The sequence below is a fragment of the Eschrichtius robustus genome, chromosome 11 (assembly GCF_028021215.1).
Source record: "Eschrichtius robustus isolate mEscRob2 chromosome 11, mEscRob2.pri, whole genome shotgun sequence".
NCBI classification, from domain to species: Eukaryota; Metazoa; Chordata; class Mammalia; order Artiodactyla; family Eschrichtiidae; genus Eschrichtius; species Eschrichtius robustus.
Window position 1 is genome coordinate 34,634,589 of NC_090834.1, and position 21,913 is coordinate 34,656,501.

Genomic DNA, 21,913 nt, shown 5'->3' on the forward strand with positions numbered 1-21,913 from the left:
AACAGAATGTAGGAGAAGTGACATTATGTAATGGCCTCAGAGGCTTTGCAGCTTCTGCCTTCATCCCCCTAGAAGGCTCCCACCAACACGCAAGGAAACCTCTGTGCCCAACTGGGCAGCCACCTACAAGCCAAGAGAACAAGCCTCAGAATGAAACCTACCTTGACCTTAGACTCCACAGCCTCCACAACTGTGAGATGTACTAGGTGGTAGTTTAAGCAACCCAGTCCATGGTTTTTTGTATGGCAGCCCAGTTTAGTAAGTCAACCAGTAAGAGCAAATGACGTCCATGTGGCTTAATATGAAACGGCTGAAATCTTGATGGCCTAATATGTTGCTGTCAACTATACTCAATTCTTAATTACTAGCATTCCTGAAACTCCTAACATCCTTCCAAAACCATGTTAAACTGAGTTTTAGGTAAAGAATTCTGGCTGCTCTGTGTCCCATAGAAGTTTTATTAATAAATTTAAAATCTGAGTGTTTTAAAAGACACAATTTAGCTTATAATAGTGATAGGCAGAATATTATATTTGTTTTACAATTTATTTTAATAAAATTGATTAATATGCACTCAAATGTTTATTTGGGTTTGGTAATGTACAATGGACTAAATTATCTGATTCTGCTTGTCTAAAACAAATTCTAAAGCTTAATTTAAAAAATTCTTTAAATCTCTGAAAGAAAATGTTTCAGTCAGCAGCTTTCCTACCAACTTTAAAAAGTAAAAATTGTACCTTTTTACAGCATATTTTACTATTAATTCAATTTGTCCAGCAATAATATCAAGGAATGAAAAGGGTTTATATTCATTTTGCATAACTCTAAAAAAAAAAAAAAAAAGAAAAACTTAAATAGGCTGTAACATGAAAATAAACTTAAAAAATGCATACGGGATACAACTATATTTGACAATGTTCATGTAATGATGGTCTGTAATAGATGGTCTTCACTTTTAAAACTTTGTTTTTTTCCCAAGCAGTGAATAAAACCATGCCATTTAGTGGTTTTTCAAGTGTTTTGATATTAGAATTGTTTTTTTTAAATGCCCAAGGTCAGAGTGCAGATTTAACCACAATTAATAACTTCATTTTGATGAAGGTAAATGCAAATATATAGATTGTATATTATATTAGAATACATTAACATTACATAATATATTAGATGCAAACATAATTCAAGGTGGGAAGGGCAAGCTCTTTGGCTGTTACCAGAAAATCTTTTTGCAGCTGTCTTTGTTTCCCCACCTCCTATGCCCCCACATTCATTGAGCTGAAAATGCTAATTCTATAAGCATAACTTGAGTACTGTCTCTTCGAGGTCCCACTGCCACCACCTCATTACTTCTCCCCTGAATTCCCATAGTAATCTACTCACTGGTATCATTTTTACACCTACATAATTTTATTTCTTATTCATTTAATTCTAAAGCCATTAAATATACCCTGTCCATGGAACAAATCTGTAACCCTAAAGTAGAACTATTATTCATTTATACCCTGAAAATAAGCAATTATCTTTCTTTTTAAAAAAATTTATTTATTTATTTATTTATTTTTGGCTGTGTTGGGTCTTTGTTGCTGCACGCGGGCTTTCTCTAGTTGTGGCAAGTGCGGGCTACTCTTCGTTGCAGTGCGAGGGCTTCTCATTGCGGTGGCTTCTCTTGTTGCGCAGCACGGGCTCTAGGCACGCGGGCTTCAGTAGTTGCCGCACGCGGGCTCAGTAGTTGTGGCTCGCAGGCTCCAGAGTGCAGGCTCAGTAGTTGTGGCGCACGGGCTTAGTCGCTCCGTGGCATGTGGGATCTTCTCAGACCAGGGATCGAACCTGTGTCCCCGTCACTGGCAGGCAGATTCTTAACCACTGCGCCACCAGGGAAGTCCCACAATTATCTTAATAGTTGTAGTTATTTGAGTTTAAGAATAATCTCAAACTTACAAAATTAACTTTAAAAGTACACAAGTAAATACTCTAGCATCTTTTTAGCATGGAGTTACACAGCAATAATAATTAAGCAGGGACTATAGGCATTAATCAGGGTGACTATCAACCAATAGACTGAAATAAATGAGCAGACTGAGGGACATCATCTACCAATAAATACATCAAGAGCTACATACACAAGGCTGAACAGAGAAGGCAAAATCTATCTTTATTGAGCTTATAGTTAGCCTCCACAGCTTCTCCATTGAGAGATTGTTAGCAATGAAAAGGTAAACAAGATGACTTGCAAATGAATGGTGTCTTGAGACCCACCTGGTCTACCAAGACTGATATATTACTAATTTTGTCCCAACTCTATGGAAGGGAACCCAGTGAACCCTTAAACAATGCCTGCTACATAAAACCAAGAGGTTAAGTGTTTATGAAGAGACCACTAAGCACATATACTGAATTCAAAGAAGATAACTAAGAAGAGCAGGGTGAAAGAAACCACAGCCATGTCAATGTAAGTGACCCAACACACACCACCCAGAACCAAGTGGGTCTTTTTTGAGCAAAATCACCCTGTGTTTGAGGGAGTAGAGGGAGCTGGGCAAATTCTTATCTGTAGTGTGATGGGCATTAACTGAAAACTGAAGAATAGACAGGTACACAAAGGGCATGCTTTGTCTTCTGTGTTTGAAGGACAATATTGTGTTTGAGGACAATAATGTTAATTTCACATATCACTGTCTAGAAACAGTGATTATTGTATCACCCACAAGAAGAGATCTGTACCAGTCTTAACAGGAAAGTCTGCACACCCTCCGGCTGGGAGGGGTTAACAGTGATCCTATTACATCATCTGGAGCTCATCCAGACTACATGATTTCAGAAACATAACCTGTATCAGTCTGAACATGTGTAGAGGAAAAACAGAAACATCTGTATTTTGGCCAACTTTTCCCCAGATTTTTTTTTTTCCATCTTAGAAAAAAAAAAAGTTATCCAGGAGAGCTTGGTAAATTTTAACTGTGACCCTATCACTGGTAAGGATTAGTTTCAGGCAAGGTCTCAGAAATCTCATTTAGCTCATTTCTAACATTAGTACTTCGCTATTTTAACACACTTCTTTACTTATTTAACTAAGTTGTGTTAATTCTGTTCCATTCCTCTACCCCATTCAACTTAATACCTTTTACAACCCCCAGGTATCTGCCTTTTCAGTATCATTTAGCACTCTTCTCTGATGTTAGAGTGTTCTGGTCTGATTTTGCATTGGTCAATTAAGATTTTATGCAGATTTTAAAAGGTTTGCTTCCTCTTTTTCTATAAAAAAATTTCCATATGTAACTGCTTTTTAACTACTCAAGGAAGAGATTGCTGGAAAAGTGGATCTGAAGAAATTTCACTTGAGATCAACAACAAAGGGTCCTAACACATCTCTGTCACTACCTATGGTGAATCCATTTTAACCTAAACCCAGTTTTCATAAAATTCTAACTACTTACATCTCCATGGTTAGTTTATATGTAAAAAATACTCTATTACTATTACTCTATGACATCTACAAATGGCCTATTGAAGACAGCACAGGCTACTTTTCTGAGCTATCAAAAGAGCACCTGCTAGGGAAAGCAACAACCTAAACTAAGATAAAACGAAGTTATACACCTCTGGGGGTTAACCTACATAAGTATACCAATAACTATTTAATGAACTTAGACATGCATAAATATCTTCTTTATCCTACCATCTATATTGATGAAAACCAGCTGAAAGGAAGGAATGAAAGAAAACAGATGCACTGATTTCATAAGGCTATTTTACTTTAAAACCCAACTTTTTAAAGTTGTGTATACTAGACAAAAAACTTGAAAATGACATAAAAACAGATAGGATCAGCTCCATTATTCTATGTACAAACAGGAATTAAGTCTCCAGTCTCTCTGCCCCTTCATGCTATTTCAGAATCCAAACCCTCTGAACAAATTCATACACTGCTGGATGCCAACCACCCCGGTGTCAAAGTATACAGTTCCCCCCTTTAAGGAAATCTAACACATAAAGATTTAAAGTAGCAAAACTGATGCTGAAGACCAATGTCACTGAAGTAATCATTTGCCTGGTAAAAGCATTTATTTAAGTACTGATTTAAAAGTGATCCTGTAGGGACTTCCCTAGTGATCCCCTGGCTAAGACTCCATGCTCCCAATGCAGGGGGCCCAGGGTTTGATCCCTGGTCAGGAAACTAGATCCCACATGCCTCTACTAAGAGTTGGCACGCTGCAACTAAGAGTTCACACGCCACAACTAAGACCCAGCACAGCCAAATAAATAAACAAACAGTAAATAAATGTTAAAAAAAAAACACTAGTTAAAAAAAAGTGATCCTGTAATATTTAAGTCAAATAATATGAAATTTTCAGTAGTTACTGTTTGGGGCTTAGAAAACTGGCAACTTTATACAGTCAACCTAATAACTGCAAAATTGGATTCACAAAAATCAAGCCTACATAGAACTTTTTAAAACCTATTGCACACCCCCTCCCTGACCTAAGCAGGAAATGGGAAATTTATGTTCCAGAGAAGTAGACTAAGAGGATCTGGATTCACATACCTGGCACAGCCAAGAGCAAGGATGAAACCCCACACTCTCAACCCTAAAACACTGGCTCTCCATCTTAAAACCCATTACCACCAGCAATGCTCTCTAGAGAGGGGACTGACAGATTTTTTTTTTTTTAAGTATTTGTTTATTTATTTATTTATGGCTGTGTTGGGTCTTCGTTTCTGTGCGCGGGCTTTCTCTAGTTGTGGCAAGCGGGGGCCACTCTTCATCGTGGTGCGCGGGCCTCTCACTATCGCGGCCTCTCTTGTTGCGGAGCACAGGCTCCAGACGCGCAGGCTCAGTAATTGTAGCTCACGGGCCCAGCTGCTCCGCGGCATGTGGGATCTTCCCAGACCAGGGCTCGAACACGTATCCCCTGCATTGGCAGGCAGATTCTCAACCACTGCGCCACCAGGGAAGCCCCGGACTGACAGATTTTTATCTGGAGAAACTGACCACTACACGAGAACCTAACAAAGATAATGACATTTAGGGCCTCCCACAACTTCAGGGCCTGGTTGGTTCCTGTTATATTACTCTCCAGTGAAGCCTACTTAAGACACTGAAAGCAGAAAAAATTTAAAAAGAAACACCCACTATAATATCCTTAGAGAGATATTATATTACTACATCCATGAAATAAGAACAGCATGTTATTAAAAATAACAAAGGAGCAATGACTCAGAAAAGATTCCCTGGAAATTAAGAATGATAAATACCTTTTTGGAGGGAAAAAAAAAACTGAAAAATTAAAAGCTAAAGTTGAAGGAATCTCCCAGAAAGCATAACAAAAGGCAGGAAAGATAAGAAAATTCAAGAGTTATTCTGACAAGCAGGAATTCCAGAAACAGCAAAGAGATTAAAAAGACTGGAAGAAATTATCCGGGAACTAATAAAAGAAATCTTTCCTAGGACCAAAGGACAGTTAGGGCAACTATACTGCAAAACTTTAAAGGGCACCACTCACAAGACTGAGTTTCCAAACAATGTAATCTTTACAATGAATTTTAAAAAGGTACATATGAAAGCATATCATGAAATTTAAGACCCCCCCCCCACACACACAACCAAAGAGAAAGAAAAAAAAAACCAAAAAACTAAAATCCCCAAAGGAAGCAAATTGGGTTTAGCTGTTCAATAAGAAGCTAGAATAAAATGGAGCATTGCCTTCAAAACTCTACGGGAAAATAACTTAACCTTGAATTCTACAACCAAACTGCCATCATATGCCAACAGATAAAGGTATTTTTAGACATAAAAGATCTCAACATAGTTACCTACCATGCACCCTTTTTCTCAGCAAATTCCTGAGGAATAAGCCAACTCTAAGAGTGAGCAAATCAAAAAAGAAAAATGGTAAATAGGATATGCAACCAAGAAGAGTGATGCAGGGACTCACCAGGATGAGAATGAAGGGAAGTCTCACAGTAAGACAACTCTGAAGCAAGTTAAGAGCAACCAATCTAGCCCAGAGCAGGAAGACAAAGGACTAAGGGATGTCTGCAAGGGGCCAAAAAAGTAACAGAAATACAAATGAAAAAATGAGGCAATTAATAATTCCAAGAAAATATCAAAGTTGTTCAGAAAATCATATTATCAATACATTATACAACTCAGCTGCAGGCGAGTCATAACAATGTAAGAATACTTAGCAAAAAGTTATAGTAGTTATACTGGAAAGATTAAGGAAAGGAGGATTTTAGAGGGTGCAGAAAAAATTTTAAATGGTAGTGTAGCATGTTCTATAAATACGGAATTTTTAAAAGGGGGGAAAATCTCAAAGGAGTTGGAAATGTTTGCCTCTGGAGAATGCAAGCCAGAGATAAAGAAAAGTGAGTCAAAACTGCTCTTTTTCTTTATAACCCTAATAGCACTAAGGGATTTTCTGAATCTATGTATATGTTACTCCCCTAAAATTAAATTTCAAAATATATGTTTATAGATAAGACTATATAAACAAGTATGTTCAACCACCTCTCCTTGGCAGAAGAATCTAGGTGCTTCCTCCCAAACTTTCTCCTTTCCTCAATTTTCCAATTCTCTCTAATGAACATGTGTTACTTTTGTAATTAAAAAAATACACCTTATTAAAAATCCACAAAATCAGATACATGGAGAAAGAAGCGAAGGAAGGAAGAACTTTTATAAATATAAAACAAAAGAACCCCACATTCATGCTTGTTCAGAAAAAAAAATCCACCTCTTACCCCCATCTCCTAGATTATAGGGTTTAGCTCCTTCCCAAAACCCTGCTTCATACTACAGTCACTTCAGGATATGTGAGAAGTTAAATTTCAAAGAACTTCCTAAATCCACATTCAATTGTGTGAAAGCACAAAGTAGCACTCTGAAGAAAGCCATTTTTACTCTGAAGCCCAGATCAACTAGTCTATAGTAAGTTTTCATGCATGTAACAAAAAGGTCATTCTCTAAAATGTATATTTACTGGTTAAAGAAAGACCTTACTTTAAAAATAATCAAAAATCTCCTCACCTTGGGTTAAGTGAGAAATTGCAAGAGGAAGAAAGGAGCTTTTAACAAAATGTACCCTCACCACCCCCAAAGCAAGACCCAGCTGAAAAATCTGAAAAGTCTATTGACTAACACTATCCTGTGAAGAAAAAAAGAAGCACATTAAAGTGAAAATACGTAAGTAACAGCACTAACCACAAATAAAGCATTGAAAATATTTGGTGGAAGAAAACAGCAATATTTTAAATAGATACGCCTATTTGCATTATTTTGTTAATTTGCAACATTATTCAGAGAAACATCTTATTATTTGATGTGTTAAAGATTATGATTCTTCTCATGCTAAAAGCCAAATAAGGATTAAACTACTGACCACTTTTGTGTAAAATATTAAAGAGAAGGGAAAAAAAAAAGACCATTGTGATTTATACCAAACTTCTTTTGTTTGCTTTTAGAAGGGGTCAAGCCCTACGCAAATAGAAGTGCTTCCACGGTAGCAGTACTTGTTCCCAGGAAACTTGGTGCTACAGTACTTGAGCAGAACCACGAAGCAATTCTTCTTCATAAAAACAGCAATGTCCTTTTCGTGGCTTGAAGTTCCGATCAATCCTCGAATAAGAAGCCTTTCTTGTAAAAAGTGCATCACCTAGTAACCATAGTTATTGAACCACACAGCTCTTTAAGACCTTCCTTTATACAATGCTACTCAACTATTGTTAAACTTTCAAGTCATAATTAATGGCTAAATTATGCTATTACTGAAGGTAGCAAATTAAGTTTGAATAATCTTAAATCTTAACTGATTTTTAAAACAACTTCACTTTGATTTGCCCTAAGCCTAAACTTCACTACATATCTTGACAACTAAAAGGTTAGGTTTAGAGTTTACCTCTTCCCAAAAGTCTTAAGGTAAAATACATTTCAGAGTCATACTAGCATTACTATTTGGGGATGCTAATTCACATTATTTTTCCAGCTATAATGTAAAACATATTTTTCTACATTACTAATGAAGACTGATCTCAGGGTTTCAAAAACTTTTTAAAGTTTCAACTATTTGAATATTACCTAGGCTTTTTCTTAATAGTTAACATGAAGCTTTGGGGGAGAAATATGTTTTCAATGTTACTTTTTAAAGAAAATTTGCCTACCATCTTGCAACTAATTGAGTTTGCTGAAATTAAACATCTAGTTTGATAAAGGTTAAGTACTTTTTTAGTTCACTCTAAAAATACTCATTATTTCCCCCAGGAAATAAACTAATCTCTATGTTCTATTTACTGTCACATCCGCTATCTTCCAACTGTTTTGTTTTTTCTTTCCTACCACCGTATCCAACAGTTTCGCCAGCGTTTTTCTACCTAAATCACTGTGGCACCATGGGCCATTCTTCCCCGGGGTGCCCACCCACCGAGCAGAAGCAAGCATTTTTTCCGAGAGCTGAGGGCATACTTTTATCTTCTTTCTCCACTCAGGCTCAATCAGCAAGATAAATGGGCAGGGACAGTCCTTCCCTCAAATAGGGAAATACTCTGCTTTCGGATTTTTAAAACTGAAGTATAATTGACTTATAATATTATATTAGGGAAATGTTTTGTGATTGCAATTTTAACTGTTTATGTTTTTTTTTTTCTTTTGGCAGCTTAATCAACAGTTAAGGGCAATATTACAAGCGTTTCATTTTTAAAGGGGAATCACTTGGGTTACATTTGATATAGCAAGAAACCAAAAAAAAGAACAGCCTTACTCTCAATGAAACTGTTCCTTTTTAAAACATCTAATCTTTATTACAGTAACAATGTACACTGTATGTGTTCATAGTCTTCTGCTGGGCAAGTGTTTGGGAGAAGAAGCAAGACCAAATTACTATAACAAGAAACAGTTTAATTCATCTCCTTTAATTGATACATGTCTGAAGTAGCTTTAATTAGGGCAGTGGAGCATTCATTTCTGAAACAAGATACATGGTCAAAAAAAAAAAGAATCAAACCATTTGTAGCAATTAATAACACCTGCAAGGTAAGTTCATTTAATGTTGGTATATTGGCTAAGTTATATGCTGCGGAATGCAAAAAAATCTCTGAAAAAAATACCTTTTTAAACTGTGAATCAAGATACTCAATATAACTTTTAATAAAATCCCAGCCACAAGAAACCTTGAATCTTCAAGGATTAAAAACACTGAGGCCAGTTATTCAGAAAATGATAGATAATAGAAATGAAACAAAAATGACTTCTTAAAAATTAGAAGATTATTAAAACAATGCAAATCTCCACACTTTTAAAATCACTGGATGAGATTTCTTAAATCAAATTATAAGGTCCTATATGGTACATTTTACACAAGAAGTTCTTTGTATGTGGTAATAGTTACAAGGCATCAGAGTCAATAAAATAAATCTGAGAAGTAAGACCACTCCTTGTAACCAGAAATATTATAGAATACTAATTCAGGAAGTTATTCAGCAGCTTATAAAGAAATAGGAAGTTGTTGACCAACTACTTGAAGAACTATTTCCTGTAGGAAAACTATAAGACAGATGAAGAAAGCAATAATTCTCAGAGCAATAAAAGAATTCTTTTAAAATAAAGCTCAGTACACAATGTTGAAGAAATTAGTTTTAAACAGTAAATTCAGTAGAACAAATATACCCAATATACAGACTAAGCTTTTTAAAAATACTTCACAATCATACCAGAACTTGAATATGTGTCATTGATAAATGTAGCCAGTACCATACTTCCTCCTTATCACTTGCCAACCTAAGGTACAAGTCTTCCTCAGAAAATCTCACTGACCTAGGCAGGGCTTTAAAAATCCCAATAGTTGCCTACATATAATCCTTCAGTAATTATGCTGCCTTGAAACAGTAGGATGGGCCAACTGACTTCAAAGTCATTCATCTAAGGTCACAAGACAACAACTAGTTGTTTCTCTACATTTCCTGACATGTACCAAATAATCCATGATTTTGCCTGCTTTTACTGACCAAGATCCATCTAACAGGGAAAACATTTCTATTCCTGAAGGTTTGATATGAGAAAATTATTCCATGGAGTCAAAAAACTTCATGTTTCTCATATAATAAATCTAATTTTACTTCCATATGAGAGTCCCTCAAAAATCTTCAATAATCATCATGTTTATCTCTCTTCTTCCCAGTTTTTCATTTCCATGGTAACCATTATCCATATGGCATAATTTTCGTATCATTTTGCCCTGGTTTCCCTTTGCTACAGGCTCACTTGAGCAGGGTGCTTGGGATGGTGTGGTGTGTGTGTGTGTATATACCCTTCATTAATCCATCTTTGAGAGAAACACTTCTCAAAGGAAGAACCACTGGAAACTAAAAAATAAAGTATAGAACATTTCAGGTCAAAACAGAAAGATCATTCTAAATTATAAAAATGTAGGCCCATGTCACCTAGAAGCAATTATTACAAGATACAAAAGACTAAAAGAGAAGCATAAGTGTTGTTCTTTAATCATAGACTTTTAGCTATAACATCAACCAAAGAAGAGAGGCAAGCCAGCTATTAAGCTGTTTAAAAATCTCCCCAGGTCAGCATGTGACCCAGCAGGCAGAGGTTCAAAAAAGTACAGCCTTTCTTTTTCCTAACAACCTGGTTTGTTTCCACTCCTTTCCCTTCAAGACACATCCCTCACAGCTAGTAGCTCTTTCAATCATTTACTCTGGATGTCTGCTTGAGAACAAATAATCTTGCTCATGCAGATGAGTCTGCCAGACTTGTGTGTACTTTCCAGTCTCAGGCCCTTTATTGTTCTGGTTGAAACCTGACCCTTTGAAATGGATACCAGGACACCAGAAAATGAATTTAAAATAGAAGAAAAAAGTTGTAGGAAAAGGCGCAAAAAACTGCAGAAACTTTTTAAGATCAAACTTTTTCCTCTGCTCTTCTAAATAAGCTTGTTACAAAACTGTATCTTACACTGCAAAGTAACAATCTGCCCCAAAAGACAATCAATATAAAACACTAAGACACACAACAAAACAGTATCATTATTGTATTATCTGATCTAATGAATAAATGTTACATTTCCCTTAGGAGTAGACTGTCAGGACAGATCTCAATCAAAACTTGGACTGTTTTTTACTTTATTATCTCAACGTGATTAAACAGTACTAAGTAAGCAACTTTTTGAAAACATCAATTTCAGTCTATAATAATTACTTTTAGGAAACATTTTGTATATACTTATTCCAAACACACCAAATAAAAATATTAAGGTCCTACTTATAATTTCAAAGCAAGAAGGGACAAAATTCTATTTTGATCTTTTCAGCTTCAATGAAATTTTGCCATTTTTTTTAAACACACAAAAAATAAGGCTGATAAAAACAAATAACCCAATGGCTTTGTTTTTGTTTTCCCAGAGAAGAGAGATTCTGTTTTGAAGACCTGCTAGCTCGAAGAAGTTTGCCACTGAATTGTTTGCCACTGAGCTTGTATATCAAGCGGGAAAATTCATATTTCTCTTTACCCTTTGAGGGAAAAACAAACTGATAAATCACATCAAACTGCAGCTAAAGGATCTGTCATCTCACAACCTAAAGTACTATAATATTAGACTCCCAGGAAATTCCTACGTATTTTTATAGTTCTTTTCTACCAGTAAAATGTCTATTTAAAAAGGTAAGTAGTACTGCACATATTTCGTAAACCTATGCCAGCCCCCAAACTCTCACAATTTGAAATTCTTCATGGTATCCTTTCAGTTTTGAGCCAGGCTAGTTATAATAGGTTTGGCACAAACTCAAAATGAGAACATCCAAATTGCCACAAAATAAAAGATTACTAAAAGGTTATGAACCAGGAATCCATAAAGCTTTCAAAACATTACCTAAAGAAGGTATTTAGGTCATACTGAACTGAAAAAAAAAAAAATTATGGAAGATATAACTGAGCTTGACATAAATATTAAGTAAAATATAAAAATAAATGAAAAAAATAAAAAATAAATGATGTTTTATATCTTGGTACCAGAAAATTATCTCCTACCATTATTTTCACTTACTTTAAGAAGTATCTCTGACCAGAAGATGTCTTTGCCATCTCCCAGCCCGCTGGCAGAGGTACGTCATCAGGTATCTCAAAAGAAGACTGTCTAAGGTGTTGAGCAGTGGGTGTAGCTGCTGGGCCAGAGACTACTCCCGTGGGTGTCAGTGTCCCAGGAGATACGGCTCCCAGCTGCAGGGAAGCTGGAGAGGAATGAGCTCGAACATGCTGTGGAGTCAGGGCCCCTGCAGTGCCTGCATCAGTACTGGCCTATTAGGAATATTAAAACAAAGATTTCTTAAAATTTGTTTTCAAAGAGAGTCCCTTTAGATTTCTTAGATATTTGGTTGCAATGAAATTCTAAATCCAAAGGCACATTTCAACATTTAATATTTGACATAGAAGAATATAGGTTTGCAGATGGATACTTTTATTAAACGCTTACGTGAAGGCCAAGGCAGTGTGGGTGCTTTACCAAGTTCTAAAATGTTCTAGGTATAAACAAAACCCAAGGAATATAACTATGGATTCTTTTTTATTCTTTTTTTAAAACTAGGTTTTACATAGTTAATGTTTTTTCCAAGTCAAGCCCTAAACACACAACAGTTGTCATTTTTTTCTCACCATGGACAAATGTCATCAATAAAGCAACCATCAAAATTTATACAACTTTTAAGGAATACAAAAGATCCAGAAACATCCGAATATTCTTAAAAGCCTCCTAATGAATGAAATAAAAACCCAGCCATATATTTGAACCTAGATGATAAAGATGCCAACAATTCCATTACAATATAACTTAAGAATTTACAAACATATTTACAACTGTGTAGTAGCAGAAAAAATCCTGAACTCAGACCCTAAAGTTCTGGGTTCCAGTCCAAGCTGGCTAGTGTGACACTGAACAATATCATCATCTCTGAGCCTCAAGTTTTTCTCATTTGTTAAATAGCTTTTTTTATGATGGAAAAATGAGTATATGAATTTATATCCAATAATTTGTGAACAATAGTATTTACAACCCATATTTGTAGTATTCATAATCTAGTACAGTTATTTAAATTCCTTAACTGAAGAGTTAGGGTTTGATTATCAAAAAGTTAGAATTTCCTAGATTCATACAGGCAAGGAAGACTGAAAGCAATCAGCAGACGCCATCTATGCCTTGATGTTAAATCATGTACATTCTGAGTTTCCAATCAGAATAAATTTGAATTAGGACTCAGCAGAAATAAAAGTCAAACTTATAGATGCACGACACTTGGTTAAAAAAGGCATTAAAACAAACAAAACTACAGTAGATTATGAACAGTATGAATCCATAAACTGCTGATATAAATTACTGTGCAATTATTTACTAGAAAAATAAATACACTTTTTGGTTGCAATTCTTTACGGCTTATAGATGCCACAAAATGGGGAATTCAATTTCCTATGGGTATTATACTTTCAAAACATATTAACTATAAGCATAATCGTGTAGACTGTGGGGTGCAATGCCAACACATTTTTACCCATAATGAGTCCAGAAACTCATTTCCAGGGGTAAGAGAAAAAAGCATACCTAAGTCTACTTCTTACAAATTGAGGTATTTGGGGCAAGCTGCTAAATTGTTTTTCCTTCCTCTTCCTTAACCCAGGTTTTTGTCAGCAGGTTAAGTGAGTTTTTCTGAGTTCCAAAACCCCTTGGTCTGAGGCAGGAGAACACACCACAGGCCTGCTGCAAATAGGAGGGGCGATGGGAGTGGGGCGATAACTGTTCTTTCCACTCAAGTTACAGCCGAGTGGACTAACTACATCGTAGTATTTGGAAAACCAATTAACTTCTGGACAAAGTTCCTATGCTGAAGTTTAGCCTGAAGCAAGCTCTTTTTAAAAAAGGAAGGAAAGAAAGAAAAACCTACACTAACCAAATCTTCTGGGACCGGTCAGAATGTTAACACTTTCATAATAGTTTCACTTTAATGTTGGATCACGTTGACAAAATAATCGAACGTTGTGTATGTGGAACTGCCATGTTCATATCCTCAATAAGAATTAAAGAGCAATGGCGAGCCTCGAATTAGTCATCACTTCCCAAACATTAACTTCTAATCACAGTTGAACTAGGCAGGACTCGGCCTATGAGTCAACCTGCAGTGCGTTATCAAAGGCTTCTGTTAAAACCAAAGCACGGTAAAGCTCAACTCAGGTCCTGCGCAACGTGTAGATGTGGCTAATTTAAAAGCATTTCGGCAAACTGTAAATAATAGTCTCCAACTGGGAAGCCAACACGTGAACCAACTAAGTTTGATAAGAGTAAGCCTGCCCGACTTCCAAGGCGCTAGGTAAGGGCAGGAGTGAAAGCACTAACTCCATAAACAACTTCCAGGAAAGTCTGGATCCTCTATTCAGAAAGCGCCGGGGCCGCGAAGAAAATAAATGCTTTTGGGAGGGGGAGGGGGAGAAAGAGCGAGAAACTAAATGGACTGGTTCAACCCCCACCCCTAATCAACACTGGAAAACAAGAGAACAATTATTTGACTCCCCAGGAGACTGAAGTGGACCGAGAGGCCCCGAAGGAAAGGGGGCCCAGGGCTCAACTTCACAAACCCGGCCGCCGCTGGCAGCTCACCCACACACAGATGCCAGAGGCCCCCCTCCCCCTCCCCGGCCCCGCGGCGGCGGCGGAGGGAGCGAAGGTGCGGAGCGCGGAGGCGCGCGCATTGTGCAAGCCCACCGCGGCCCGGGCCCGACTCTCCCCACCCCCTTCCTTCCTCCCCACCTCCCCTGCCACTCCCGCCAACCTCCCGGGAACCCCAGGAAGAAAGAAAGGGAAGGGAAAAGCACGCCCCCCGGGGCTGCAACCGCAGAGAGAAACTACAAGGGGAAAAACAAATCTCGGCCCCGGACTCCGGGAGGAGTGGGGAGCCCGTAGCCGCGGCTGGCGGGCGCCTCCAGTCCCCCCACCTCTCCGCGAGCCCCCATCCCCACCCCGCTAGCGCCCCCCGGAACCCCCCCTCCGCGGCCAGGGCTCGCGGCCGCCGCTCCCGAGCGCCCCCGGGCCTGGGGTCCGCCCGACGGGAAAGTGGGGAGAGGGGCGGCCAGGTTACCTGTCGGGAGTGGGACTTGGGCTCTGGAGGCTTGAAGAAGGAGTCAGGCAGCTTCCGGAGCCTCATGGGCACAGTCTGGGGCACGTTGGCCGTCTTGGGGTTCATGACGGCGTTGAAAAGCGCCTCCAGGTCGGTCTCCGAGTCCCCCCGGACGTGCACGATCTGGTGCCCGGCGGGGGGGGCCTGCGGTGCCGCCTGGGACCCCGGGGGTGCCGGCTGCCCGGGCCCGGACGGCGGGCCCTGCCCCTGGGGGGGCTGCGCGGGCGGCTGCCCTTGGCCCTGGGGGGCTGGCTGAGGCGGCGGCTGCTGCTGCCCGGGATCCATGGTTTCTCCCTCCCCCGACGCGCACCCCGACCAGGCGGGCGAGGGCTCCGCCCGGGCGCCCCGGCTCGACGGGCCGAGATGGGAGAACCGGCGAGGGCGGCGGGCCGGCGGCGGGAGCGGCGCTCGCCTTGCTCTCAGCGCCGGGGGGCTGCGCCGCGGCCCCGCATCCCCCGCCCCGGCGCCTCCGCCCCCGCCCTGCGCCCCGGCTCCACTGGTCTGGCGGCTGCGCTTCGGGAGGGGCTGCGAGAGACCCGGACCTGCGCGCCCGAGAACTTTTTTCCTTCACGCCCTTGACGGATGCCGGACAGCTAGTTGCCTTTCCCCTCCCCCTTTCTCTCTTATTTCCTTTTCTTGTTCCTTCCTTCCTCCCTTTCTTTTCCCCGGCGGCGGCTGCGCCCGACTGAGACAGAAACTCGCCTCAGACGCCAAAACTAAAGTTGAGAGAACTGCCCGCCCGAGCCGCTCGCGGCTCCGCCTCCTCCCGGCTCTTCCTTCCTCTGCGCGCCCGCCCGCACAGGATCCGCGGCCGGCCGCGGAGGGAAACTTTCCCCTGCAAGTTAACTACATTCCTGCAGACTCCCGGCCTCCAACGCCCCTCCCGGCCGCACGTGACCAGCCCGCTAGCGGGCCGGGCCTCCACAGTGCTTCACGGGGCTGGGGCCGGGGGGCGGCCGCGGCGGGGAGCGTGCCTGGCGATCCGCGCCGGGAGGGCGGCCGGCCCGACGACCAACGTTGGGTCTGGTCTGGGTCGGAGCTCTGATCTCTGCGGCGAACGCGGCCGCCCTTGGCCGCAGGAAGTCTTCCCTCCCAACCCGGCCCCTTCCCCGCCAGTTCTCGGGAAAGGCTGAAAGGCTTCCAGCTGGCCCCGAGATGCGAAACAGCCAAGGCCGAAAGAAGTCGGGAGGGGACGTGTAAATCCACTTAAACCCTCCCCGCGTTAGCCCGATTTGACCAACTGGAGTGTCAGTGTGGGCTCAAAGCCTCAAACTAGGTTGGATTTAAAATGGTACCCGTAACAGACATTGATTTTAATAAGGGTCCATTTTTTCTTAACATTAACTTGATTTTTTTCCACTCAAGATTCAAAACCCACTTGAAAGGGATAAACGATTTCTGTAATTTGAAGCTTTAAGACTAGATCTGTGACTCAGTGTGATTTACTAAATAACCAAAAATTGCCTTTTTTAAAAGTGAACACTTTTTTAGTGCTCAGACTTGAAACATAGTCTTGAAAACCTCAACGGAAAAACTCAGTGTTTAACTTCGGTTACCAGCATTCCTCGGTGTACCTGTCTTTCATCCTTGGAGGGATGGGAGCCTACCTCTCTTTGTTATCGCTGTGCCTGGCACAAGGGTGGGTTCTGTGAAAGTTGACCGAATAAGAAATGAACGCACCTGGTTCTCTTTGTGGCAGTGTCATATATGCAAGGAGTCCACTTGAAATCACTCAAAAGCAATGAAAATTTGTTGGGGTTTTTTTGTTTGACGGCGCCTCTTGCGAACCCGTGCCCTCTGCCGTGGAAGCACGGAGTCCTAACCACTGGACCGCCAGGGAATTCCCCAAATTTTGTTTTTTAATTCATACATTCTGATTTTTTAAAAAGCAGCTTTACTGAGCTATAATTCCATACCATACAATGCGTCCATTCAAGCAATCCAGTATTTTTCGTATATTAAAAGGGTTATGCAACATCACTCTGATTTTAAATCCATTAGTTCATTCTAAAGAAAACTAGCTTCCTGTTTTAATGATTTTGTCTGCAACGCTGGTGAAACAGATGTGTAAACAGGATTAAACAAGAAAAGGTCCCCTGAGCAAAAAAATAAACTCTTCCTCCAGCCAGGACATGCCCTGGATAAATCTGAAGAGGGATCTGTATCACTCGGTGTGGTGGGGCAGGCCAGGAAAAGAGCCTCAAGATTTTACAGCAAGATTCTAATCAACTGCTCTGGATTCCACTTTCATCTGAAGAAAGGGATCTGCCTCCATGATGCCCATGACTGCTTTTTATATTTATCCCCACCCCCATCCGCAAATGTCAAGTGCGTTTAACCACAAATGTATAGGTTCTGGAGTTCCAGAGATCTGAGTTCAGATCCCAGTTCCACAATTTACTAGCTCTGTGACATCGGACAAGTTACTTATTTCCTATTCTTTAATTTCTTTAATATTGGGGTCAGGTAATGACACCTACTTCATATGTTGAGACAATTAAATGAGTCAATGGACATAAAGCAAGTACTTAGCGCAGTTTTGGGTGTGTGGTGAGATCCGCATAAACGTCAGCTATCGTTGTGCCGTGTTCACAGATTACTTCACATGTAGTGGCATGGCCTCTCCTTTGCAGCAGTCCCCCTCAGGGACCCTGTTGGCAGTCCCTTCCTGTCACATCCAATAATCAATCCACACAAACAAAGCCTTTGGGCAGAAACTATGCATTAAAATTTCCAACTGAAAAAAAATTTTTTTTAAGAACCAAAGTGATTGAAAACCTGGGATTGTAATGGAAGCTGTCCCTTCACTAGAGTATTTATTACCATGAACACTGTAATTAAACGACTTAGGGTACAGCAGAGGTTGCTTTGTTCAATATTGTTTCACCTGCCATCCAACTGAGAACAAAATTACTTTGATAAGTGGATTTAAAGGCTGTCTGGAGTGATGTTATGTTCTGTAAGCACCTCTGTAGCATCAACCAAGATTTTGTAATTGAATATTCCTGATCTACAAAATTTCATTCACAGGTTAGTAAGGGATAAAGGTAACAGAGATTCAATCCTTCATCCCCTCTCTTCCTCTCCAGCCCCACTTTTAGAGCAATTATCAATCCAAGGCACCTTGAGATAGGGAGTTGCCTTCTTCATACAAAGACCCAGGTTATCCTGGATCATTTTCAAGTCTTTGTAGATCACTATCTGAAAACACTAGTCTTACAATGACTTGCCTTCTCAACTACAATGGACCCTCTTCTCCACTTTAGCTATCTGCACCTATGTCCACACCCCACCATCATCCAGAAATACTCCAGTTGTGAAATCAAACTATGTTATACTATTCCCTTAATTACTCATACCTCATTTATTATTAACTTCTCTCTCTTCTACCAACCTATCACTCCTGTTTTCACTTCTTTCCCAATTCAGTTTAGAAATCATAACTCATTGCTTCAGCCTCTCATAATCATCTGTGCCCTTAATTCTATTGCCCCATGTATTTGAATGAACTGGATCTATTAAACTGGATTAATCCAGTCATCTGTCTTTTCCATTCTAACACCTAAGGCTTATGGGGGCCTGGACCCCACATTCATTAAAAGCTTCAATCAAAACTTTTGACAGTCTGTCCAAATGAAGTTATACTATCATCCCACAGATATACCTACATGATTACAAGAAAGCATTCACTGTAGAACTTTAAACTTTGTCCTGTTACCAAATGACACTGTCTGTAATGCATTATAAATTAATATTTTAAGTAAATTCTGTAATTAATGAATAGCACAATTATATTGCACTGTAATGATTGTGTGTTAAAGTTATTAATTTGCTAAGTGTAAGCATTTGAAATATACTCTGATTTTGTAACCCATTCCTGGCATTCCAGCATGCTTGAATATACTGGGGGCTTGAAAATAGGAAGTGTCCAACCCTCTCCCACTCCCAGCCTCTGGAAAGCCTAGCTGACACCCTGGTTCCTGGGGACAAATGGAGGTAATCTCACAGGCTAGTAGATTGGTGCCCCTCCATATTTATAGTCTCTAACCATGTTTCCTTGTGTCCAGAGTCAGCTTCTCACTCATATGATATTCTAAACTTTACCACTCTTCTCATCATGTTTATTCATCATCCCCCTGCCCTTCAGAAAATCACATCACCTCCAGTTGCTCAGAGAAATGGAGGCCACCATACACAAAAGCCCTAGAAGTCTTCCCCTGAACCTTCAGAAACATGTATACGACTTCACAAGCCCTTCCCTCCACAGGTACATCTTTGGAAAGAGCAGTCCACATGCCTATTCTTCACTTCTTCACCTTTTGTTCATTTACCCTTTGACCCAACGTATCTAAAACTGAACTCTTTACCCCTACCCTCCTCCACCTTCTACCACACACACCCTCCCAAGCCACATCCTCTTTCTGATTTACCATCTCAGTTAATGGCATCAGGATCCACCCACTTGTTCAAGCCAGAAAATTGAGGGTCCTCTTAATCACCACCCTCTCACCATCACTTACATCCAACCAGTTGATAACATGTGTTAATTTTCTTTCACATCTTTGAAAGTCTGCTGCCCAACTCCAGGTCTATTCCACTTTGACTTCACTTCCCATCACTTTCTGCAGAGCTTCCCAAATCTCCCTGCTTCTAGTTTTACATGGTTCCATCAGATATCTATTCTGATTCAGAGTGACTTTTCCAATGTGCGAGTCTGATCATGGTGTGATATCATTCAAGACTCCCTTACCATGGTATAGACTCACTTATATAAGTTCTGTTTTCCAGGCCTTTGTGGTTCCTTGAATAAGCCGTTTTCCCTCTCACCCTTTGGCCTCTGCAGATGCTCTTCTTGCTGTTTGGAACTACTTTACTCTTCTTTTCACCCGGTTTCCCTTGGTACTAAAATTGCAAGACTTCTCTAATGGGAAGTCCTCCTTGGCTCTCCCCTTCTCACTGGTCTCTACCCCACAGTAGGTGAGAGGCTTCTCCTCTGGAATCTCACAGAATCCACCCACCACTTCCATCATGGCGTTTACCATAGTTGTAATTTTTTTATGTTTCTGTGTCCCCAACACCACTCTGGATGCTTCTACAACAATATCTTCCATCTCTTTATTCTTATGCCAGCAATGCTTAACAAGAGATGCTCAATAAATGTAGAAAAGAAGGAGGGGAGAGAGGTAAGGAGGGATCCCAGAACTCAAAAGTAAAGATATAGGTTTGCTGTCACGATTCCGATTTTGAAAATTCAGTCTCCACAGGACAGATGTTTCTATAGTATATACCTCTAAGACTTACAACATTTAATAAATGCTAATGAATTTGCCTGAATTTTCAAATGTTCTTGATGGAATGAAAGTAACAGTAACATTATGCCAGACACTGTGCTAAGTCATTTAATCTTTAAAACAACTTTTTTTTTTTTAATTTTTTTAATTTTTTTTATTTATGGCTGTGTTGGGTCTTCGTTTCTGTGCGAGGGCTTTCCCTAGTTGTGGCAAGTGGGGGCCACTCTTCATCGCGGTGCGCGGGCCTCTCACTATCGCGGCCTCTCTTATTGCGGAGCACAGGCTCCAGATGCGCAGGCTCAGTAATTGTGGCTCACGGGCCCAGCTGCTCCGCGGCATGTGGGATCCTCCCAGACCAGGGCTCGAACCCGTGTCCCCTGCACTGGCAGGCAGATTCTCAACCACTGAGCCACCAGGGAAGCCCCTATAACAACTTTTTAAAATTAAAAATTAAAATTGAAAGCAACCTCTTATAGATGAGGAAATCGAGGCACAACCAGGTTAAATAACTTGCCCAAAGTTGTACTGCTAGTAGATGGTAGAGCTGAATTTTAATCTACAGTTTCTATTCCAGAGCTCAAACTCCTGGGGACAAATGTACATTACATGTAATCAGGTACATTACATTTAATTTCAGATAATTCAAAAGGGTTATTGACAAATTTATACATATAGAAAGATAAGAGGGAAAAGGAACCCTGTCATCTAAGGAATATTTTATTTATTTCTATTGACTAATAAGTGTTGGTTTAGGATTATGAAGTCTTAGTGTTAAATGTCAAGGACAAAGCTGGCTTGATTTTGGGGAAGTCAAATTCAAAGTGTAAAGAGACAAAGTCTTTTGTCCCAAAGGAGGAGATGTTTGGGAAAATTTTACTGGACAGTATACTTCTTAGGGGTTTTCATACTGCACAGGACATAGGTTACCTCAGTTAATGAGGGTCTAACTCAAGAATTTTTAAGGGAGAAAGGGATAAAGAAACACCTGGAGCTTGGCGTCATGCAGCATTACACCTTGCTCGGGGTTCATCGTAGCCCTAACCTTACTGGTGGGGATGTCCTAATCCTGCAGAATCCATCACTGTCTATTTGTAAATTCCCTATCATAGTGTCCCAGGACTGGGACTCAGCTTCTCTTTTGTCTAAAACTGGAGAACTCTTTCCTTCCATCTCTTCCTCATGATTTCTGTTCACTCATGGCTTCAATAGCCTCAAAGCTTCTGCTTATTCCCTTCTGTTTCTGGATCTTCCTACTGTCTGCTAACTATAGGAGTGGATGAAATTAAGATGAAACATTTGTGTAAGTACTTGTAGAGTGCTGATTATGTGCCAGGCATTGGTAGTAACTGGTATAATGATGCCTATTTCATAGAATAACAAAAATTAAATAAGTATGAATAAGTTTTTATTATTGCATCATGAGGATTAAGAAGGCCCAAGATTTAGTTGCCTTGGTATAATTGCATGAA

At 40.2% G+C, this 21,913-nt stretch overlaps 1 protein-coding gene across 8 annotated transcripts in view; it reads right to left on the reverse strand.

Annotated features, from left to right (window-relative positions):
* The window catches only part of YAP1 (Yes1 associated transcriptional regulator), a 108,727-nt gene extending 92,698 nt beyond the window's left edge, over window positions 1-16,029 (reverse strand). For 2 of the 8 annotated variants that reach the window (XM_068556692.1, XM_068556697.1), the window contains exons 1-2: window positions 15,115-16,025; window positions 12,042-12,292 (exon numbers count right to left, since the gene is read on the reverse strand). In XM_068556692.1, coding sequence (XP_068412793.1) covers window positions 12,042-12,292; window positions 15,115-15,438 — 575 coding nt within the window. In that variant the 5' untranslated portion in view covers window positions 15,439-16,025. Of the gene's footprint in view, window positions 1-12,041; window positions 12,293-15,114 lie in introns of all 8 variants that reach the window. The other 6 variants (XM_068556688.1, XM_068556691.1, XM_068556693.1 and 3 more) reach the window with 6 other exon arrangements.
* Between the last annotated feature and the right edge of the window lie 5,884 nt (window positions 16,030-21,913).